General features: G+C 40.3%; 1 protein-coding gene across 2 annotated transcripts; it reads left to right on the top strand.

The window, feature by feature from the left end:
* The first annotated feature begins 333 nt into the window (after positions 1 to 333).
* Positions 334 to 2,014, top strand: LOC112622194 (profilin-2-like). Of its 2 annotated transcripts, XM_025381461.1 has the most exons (2): positions 334 to 743; positions 1,579 to 2,014. In XM_025381461.1, the coding sequence occupies exons 1-2, from the start codon at positions 334 to 336 to the stop codon at positions 1,733 to 1,735; spliced, it is 567 nt and encodes a 188-aa protein (XP_025237246.1). In that variant the 3' UTR covers positions 1,736 to 2,014. The 2 variants fall into 2 exon arrangements, with proteins under 2 accessions (XP_025237246.1, XP_025237247.1); XM_025381462.1 differs by lacking the exon at positions 1,579 to 2,014 and having other exon boundaries at positions 334 to 756.
* The last annotated feature ends 5,720 nt before the right edge of the window (positions 2,015 to 7,734 follow it).

Genomic DNA, 7,734 nt, shown 5'->3' with positions numbered 1-7,734 from the left:
TTTCCCACACTGTACCATATCTCCCTAACACCAGGTATTAGTCCAAAGGTCATCTTCTCTGGTTCATTATTTGTGAACATTGTGAGAAAGATGTCTATTTTTCTGCTGAAGCTGTTAAGGTAGGATAATAGAGAAGCTGGAGCTGATAAGCTGATATTGACTATCTTCTTTAGAAATACAGAGCTCTGATGACAAATTTGAGTCTCTGAATTAATCATGTCTCTAGCCAACCTCACCCCTCCCCTGGCCTTTCCAGATAAATTTACATGTCGAATCTTTTCTTTAAAACTGTTAACTTGTGGCGGTCTGCGCTGCAGTGCGAAGGGCTCGAAGATGGCCGGTTGGCAGAGCTACGTGGATAATCTGATGTGCGATGGCTGCTGTCAGGAGGCCGCCATTGTCGGCCACTACGATGCCAAATACGTCCGGGCAGCCACGGCCGGGGGCATCTTTCAGAGCATTATGCCAATAGAAATAGATATGATTGTAGGAAAAGACTGGGAAGGTTTCTTTACCAATGGTTTGACTCTTGGCGCGAAGAAATGCTCAGTGATCAGAGATAGTCTATACGTCGATGGTGACTGCGCAATGGACATCCGCACAAAGAGTCAAGGTGGGGAGCCAACATACAATGTTGCTGTCAGCAGAGCTGGTAGAGCACTGGTTATAGTCATGGGAAAGGAAGGTGTCCACGGAGGCACACTTAACAAGAAAGCATATGAATTTGCTTTATACCTGAGGAGGTCTGATGTGTAAGCAGCCTCTCCCCATCTACCTAGCAACTGTCTTCATCAACAACCCTAATTGTGGTCACAGTGCTACCAAACTATAGATGGTAGCTAATTTTTCTTTACCTATTTTCTAATGTCATGATTCCTGTTTGCCCAATGGATCATTTGTATGTTAACCACTGTATGTAACCAACCCTTATCTGGCAACATAATTGCAGCACAATAATGAATTGCAGCACCTTGAAACTGGGGGGAGGGGGCATGCTAAGTTGGGCATCACTTTGTCTTAGCAATTAATGGAATATTTATTACTAAAATATGTTAATATTAAGCAAGGTGCCGGTTGTACAATCTCTGATTAATGTCTTTTCAGCACTTTGAGCATTTACTTGGTTCATTTAGTCTTCCTTTTGTAGCGCATGGTTGGGAGGAAAAAGTGCATGCATCTTTCCTTCACTCTTCTCTTTTTCCCGCCCCCCTCTCCCTTCGCACATAGGCATTTAGTTTGCTTCCATCTTTTTTTATGCAGTGCCTGTTTTTTTTTAACCAGTTAATATCCCTTTTGTTGATGAGCTATTGAGAGCTGCAGCAGTTTGCTTTTAGTATTGTTGTTGCACTTCAGTAGAGACAAACCTTTAGTCGTAGTGTCTACAGGACATATGAAGAGTGCAATGGCAAAACAAGAGCAAGAAGCACTTCCTCCCGTGACCTTACAGTAACCATACTGATTGAATCCCCGGGGACATTCCATCATTGCAATAGCTCAGATTTTTGTTCCTGTCTTTTTCTTGGCACACCAGCTCTACTCTTTAGTAAAATTATAAAAGGTTGCCATTATGGACATTAGGTATCCCAACATAACCATCTGGAGTGTCTCCAGTTTGTTCTTCATAGGACCAATTTTTATTTGCAGCTTGAGTTTTTATATCAGGTTGCATTATTGTGGACTTGGCTGTCTTGTGATGAATTTTTTTCATATGTATTCTGTGCCATACGATTGTTAAAATGAACTGTTGCTATTGTGAGATGGATTTTAACTGACCTATTAAGGGTTTCTTTCGAATGGCACTACTTTAAGGACGTTCTGGTATTTGCTTCTATTGTTTGGGCCTTGTGGATGATGTACAGATTTAAAAACAAATCTTGTTGCTGATTTGTCCATTTCTTTCCCTGCACTTTGTTACATCTGGGATACAGCCATAACTCATCTGATTTAATATGCATTTTAAAAATTGCCATAACTATTAAACACTTTGTTTACAGACAGATGAAATAAATTTATTCCAACCAAAGAAAAAAAAACTATTAACTTGTGAGTAAAAAGGTCTTGCTTCTATAACACAAATATTATTTGTTTTTAAGTGAAGGCCCAACAGATTTTAATGTTCTCTCCATCAGTGAACTATAAGTACTAGAAGCGTAGTCTTGGACATGTCACTTGTATTAACCTTTCTAATTCCTAGTGTTACATCTGAACCCTTGAGCTCTGACCTATTATAAGGATTAGGAGGTAGAATAAATGTAAAGTACCAGGACCTGACGCTTGGAAAATTTTTTAAAACATCCCAGCTCTTTTCATCATTTGTAAGTTGTACTGTTAGTTTATTAACAGTTTTTGAGGGAAAACTTGAATCTGCATTAAACATATGCAGTGTTTTTGGCTGATTGGCATACTTATATTTATTCCTTCAATTATGTAATATTTTCCCATAAATATCCAAATTTTAAGATTTATATTTTTAGAAATATAGAGTCAAAAGCATTTTCTGAATTGACTTTGGCCACAGGTTACTCTGCACAGCATCACTGAGACACACCTATCTCTAAAGCTTTTCTTACACATAATCTCCAAGACATATAATCCTGTATGGAGACACTTGAATTTCCACAAGCATGCTGGACATTTCATCAGGACCTTACGGCGCTGGAGGCAGATAAGATCTTTCAGAATCAAATTAGCTCCCCTTGGCCTGAAGCCTCACATGCTGAGATACGGGGTTCCTAGGATCCCTCCTGAATGTGGTCTTCAAGATGAAGAGAAAATGTTAGGTTATGAGATTCAAAAGAGAGGACTCAGAGAAACACCTCCCCTGGAATTAGAACCAATTTTAGTATTGAGATTCAGTCAAAGAAAGATATAGAAGCTAAATATAGGGCCACCATTTGAAGACACAAGAAAGGTAAGATTTCACAGTGTTAATGCTGAGATGGGGCCAGTTGTACAATATGATCCCAGAATCTCAGTGCTGACATCATTCCAAGTTTAATCTTCCAATTCTCCAACTTAGAATGTCATCTTTTCCTCCTTCACTCCCACGTCACCTCCTGTAGGGCACTTCTGCATCGCGTGCAAAGCATCTCCCTCGATGGCTATTTTCTGTGCTTGCCCCTGGATCTTCTCTGTGTTGCACCTGTGATCACACTGTTCTATAACCAGCTTCTTCCCCCAGAGGACTGAGGGCTCCCTCCATGTATCTCCAGTACCTAGCACAAAATGAGTGTTATTGCATACTTCATTTTTATTTAAAAATGGTTCTACAAAGCTTATAGTGAAAACTTTACATTTTCTCCAAGTTTTCAGAGACAGGAATTTTTCCCTGTCCCACATCTCCTAATCTGAAAATTTCTGTTTTGTAGAAGCGGCCACTTTTTATTCTTCAAAAAATTAAACATTGAATTGACATATGATCCAGCAGTTCCTCTTCTGGGTACATACCCAAAAGAAGTTAACGCAGAGACCAAGCAGATATTTGTACATCATGTTTATAACAACATTATTCACAACTGCCAAAAGGTAGAAGCAACAGAGTATATATGCATCGAGGGATGAACAAAATGTGGTAGATCCATACAATGGAATATTTTTCAGAAGAAGGAAGGAAATTATTTTCCTATAATATGTATGAACCTTGAAGACATGAAGCTAGATTAAATAAATGAGACCGAAAAGGAAAAATATTGTATGAATCCACTTATAAGATTCAACTAGTTTAGTAAGATTCATAGACAGAATGTAGAATAGAGGTTACCAGGGGCTGGTAGGAGGAGAAAATGAGGAGTTATTGCTTAATAGACATAGCATTTAGTTTGGGAAGATGAAAAAGTTCTGGAGATGAAGGGTGGTGATGGTTACACAGCATGAATATACTTAATGTCACAGAACTGTACACTTAAAAATAATGGCAAAATGGTAAATTTTATTATAATTTTAAAAAGAAGCAGTTACTCTAATGCTTTAAATAACTACTTCTTATCCTTAACTCCATATTTCTTTATTTCTTGTTCAAACTTTTTGTTTTTTTTTTGGAGACAAGGTTTCACTCTGTCACCTAGACAGGAGTACAATGACATGATCATGGCTCACTGCAGCCTTGGCCTCCTGGGCTCAAGTGATCCTCTCACCTCAGTCTCCTGAGTAGGTAGGACTACAGGAGCAAGCCCACTACACCTGGCTAATTTTTCTGTTTTTAGTAGAGACAGGGTCTCGCTACGTTGCCCAGGCTGGTGTTGAACTCTTGGCCTCCCAAAGTGCTGGGATTATAGGTTTGAGCCACTGTGCCCAGCCTCAAACTTTCCATTTTAGAAAACTTCAAATACACAAAAACAGAATTACATAATGACTTCTCATTATCCATCATCACATTCAATAATTATCAACATTTGTCCATCATGTTTCATATGTTTCCACTTTTTTCCAGGAGAATTTTAAAAAATAGACTTCAGTTCCAGAAGAGTTTTAACTCCAGGAAAATTGAGAAGTTGTTTCTCCTGTTATTAATCTAGCATTAGTATGGTTCATTTCTTACAATTATTGAACCAATATTGATGCATTATTTTTAACCAAAAACCATACATTACTCAGGTGTCCTTGGGTTTTACCGAATAGTATTTTTCTCCTCCAAAGTCCCATTCAAGATACCCTATTACATGGAGTTGTTGTGCCTCCTTAGGCTCCTCTTGGCTGTGACGATTCCTCAGATTTTTCCTTGTTTTTGAAGACCTAGATGTTATTGAGGAATACTAGTTAGGTATTTTATAGAATGTTCCTCTGTTAGAATTCGGTGTTTTGTTTTGTTTTGTTTTCATAATAAGTAGGGGTTATGGATTTGGGGGAGGAAAGCCACAAGTGAAGTACCATTTTCATTACATCATATCAAGAATTCACACTTGCAGAAGGGGGAGTTAATGCTCTCCCTTTAAGGACAAAGTATCTACCTACCTTATTTGGAGTTCTTCTGCAGGGGAGAGTTTGCCTCCTCTCCTCCGTTGATTTATTTATCACATCATTTATATAATTATAAACTCATCTCACAGTTAAATAGTTCAGCATGCATTCCTTCACAGAATAGGGTTTTTAAAAAACATAAAGCCATGCTATTCTCACACTAACAAAATTAACAACAGTTCTCTAATTTTGCTAAATACTCAATGCATATTCAAATCTCTCTCTTGTCTTTTTCAACTGGTCTGTCTGAAACAGAATCTAGAGAAGGTCCACACATTGCAATTGCTTCTTATGTCTCTTTATTCTCTGTTCTTCTATAACATACCACCCACCCTACCTATGTTTTTTTTTTCTTCTCGAGCCTTTGATTTGTTGGAGAAACTGTTACCAGAAAAACGGGTCCTGATTCCGACCCCAAAAGAGTATTCTTGGATCTTGCACAGGAAGGAGTAAAAGGTGAGTCACAGAGTACAGTGAGAAGGACATAGTTTATTGAAAGTTACTCAGATACAGAGTAGGTGTCCTCAGAAAGCAAAAAGAGGAATGCACCATCTCTGTTGTAAACTCTTCTAATATAGGGGTTTAATCTATATAAAAGCTAAGTTAATGTCTATGTGTGGGTGCTCTGACAGCATGACAAAATTTAGTACTTTGTTGATTTGAAGAAAGTTATTCTTGGCATTTTAGTTAGTATGTCAAAGCACAACTATAATAATCTTAAAAGCATATATTGTAATGTGATGTCAGGACATGTGGACATTGTGTTGTCTGTCATAGGTGTTTGTTCTTGCAGGCATTATTAAGTTGTTTGTTCAGCTGTAAACCTCTTAGAACCATGGGTTGTGACTGGCAAGGAATATGCCTTGCTAGTTGAAAAATGGAATTGACTTTAAAATGGTATCACCCTGGCTCTCCTATGCTTGTTTCCCCAAAAAAGCCAGGTTACTTGTCCTGTAGGATGATCCACATCCTGAATTTGGCCAATGGCATTCTCATGGTATTAACTCATTCCTTTATATGTTGTATTTTCTGTTACCCACGAAATAATTCTTCTGATATACATTTGTAATCTTACCATGCCAGCATCTGCTACTCTTCATGTTACCAAATTTCTGTTCAAGGACCACGGAAGCCACAGTCAGTGGACATTCTGAGGCCTCTAGGGGAGGGTGGAGATGCTGTCCTGTAATATATTCTGACCCAAGAAACCTCCCCACTTGGCATGGTGAATCTAGACAAGCTACAGAACTTACTACACCCCAGGCCTGCACCAGCCCTCTCCTAAGATCTTGGACACTCTCATTTCCCCCCCTTCTTTTTCTAAAGGAAGTCATAGTTTCTCATAACCTTTGCTAGTGATCCTGGACCTTGGTTGTTCCCTGAGGCTGTGTTCTCCACACTGCTGCCATCACTGCTAGAGCAGAGGTGCAGAGAGCTCAGGAGAGAGAAGGGAGGAAAAGCTGAAGATTTTGTGTGATTCATGCTTTCCTGACTCTGGTAAAAGTGCTTCCTCTGCCTGCAACCATTTCTGTTTCTATACTGCTGAGTCTTGTGTTCCCAAGACCAAGGGAAGCCCATTTTCTTTAAAGCCAGTCACAATTTCTGTTTGCTGATGGAATATCTGTTGTTCAGCGTTTGTGTTCCTGCTCACAAATGCAAAACAGTTTGATGCCACACACATTCCAGGGCTTAGGCTGGAAATGCTGTCCCTTGCCCCTTTGTTACCTTCTGACAGGGATCAGTCCATAGTGTAGTTGGTGTCACAACAGTACTGAAGAAGCCTTCCAATAGATGCCCAAATGTGATTCAAAGCAGCACAGGCACACACCACGGTGCCACATGGTGCCTATGTAAAGCAGGTGTATCAGGAATGCTAAGCAGAGAAGTAGCAGAACACACTGATCCCCATGTTCTCATTGTACAGTTGGGTGCAATTAAGCTGGCACAGTGGACTCTTACCGTGGCTACTGTTCCAGTAGTGTGGATGCCCCCAAATGCTGCATATTAGCCAGGCAGAGACAGCTGTGTACTATGATACAACAGTAGTCCCCCTTAGAGGAAGTGATCTTGTTAGAAGTGGGAGTTTCTGAAGCTCTTCAGCTGTTACTGGCCTGCTCTTCCATGGCGTCACTTCAGACCTGCTGGCCCAGCTATCTACTCTGCTAACAGGTCTGTCTCTGCTAACAGGTCTAGCTCTAGCTCTGTCTCCTCAGCAGATGTTCTAGGCTCTGACCGCAAGAGCTGACTTGGGCTCCCAGCCCCACACAGACCCTCTGTTCCATGAAAGGGCCATCTATGCAAAGTGCCCCCCAAATGCCAAAGGAGCCAATAAACCAAGGAACAAGACAGACAAATCTGGTTTGTCGGTAAAGGGTGTTCTATAGGGGAACTTACAGACAGAAGCATGATCTTGGATGGCAGCAAGACAGGCAGGTGTCTGTACTTATTACCCCCACACTCAGGGCTTATATACCACACAGAAAGAGTATACATGCTCTGTGCAAGACAAAGGCTACTGTCCAGAACAGGCAAGAATGCTAATGTGAAATAGCCTAGAATTTGTGTGATAACATCAAGGTTGAAATGTTCTTACAATAGGGACGGTAAATAAAGTAGGAATCAGGAGTCAGTCCTGGGACTGGGGCTAATCAGAAGTCAGCATGGAGAATTAGCATCCAAGAGGGGGTCACTTTTCTCTCCACATCCCACCCGTCTAACCAGCTCTTACAATTTCATGAACTCACATTTCCCCCCTGGTCCCTGATCTTCAGAGGAGGC

Source organism: Theropithecus gelada, chromosome 4 (assembly GCF_003255815.1).
Source record: "Theropithecus gelada isolate Dixy chromosome 4, Tgel_1.0, whole genome shotgun sequence".
NCBI lineage: Eukaryota > Metazoa > Chordata > Mammalia > Primates > Cercopithecidae > Theropithecus > Theropithecus gelada.
Note: the sequence above shows the minus strand (reverse complement) of the source record. Positions and strands in the feature narration are given on the sequence as shown.

Excerpts from the sequence above, each read along its gene's own strand:
- LOC112622194 (XM_025381461.1), top strand. The coding sequence starts at position 334 with ATGGCCGGTTGGCAGAGCTACGTGGATAATCTGATGTGCGATGGCTGC. Across the intron at positions 744-1,578 it reads TTTGCTTTATACCTGAGGAG|GTATCCCAACATAACCATCT; the intron begins GTCTGATGTGTA and ends TATGGACATTAG.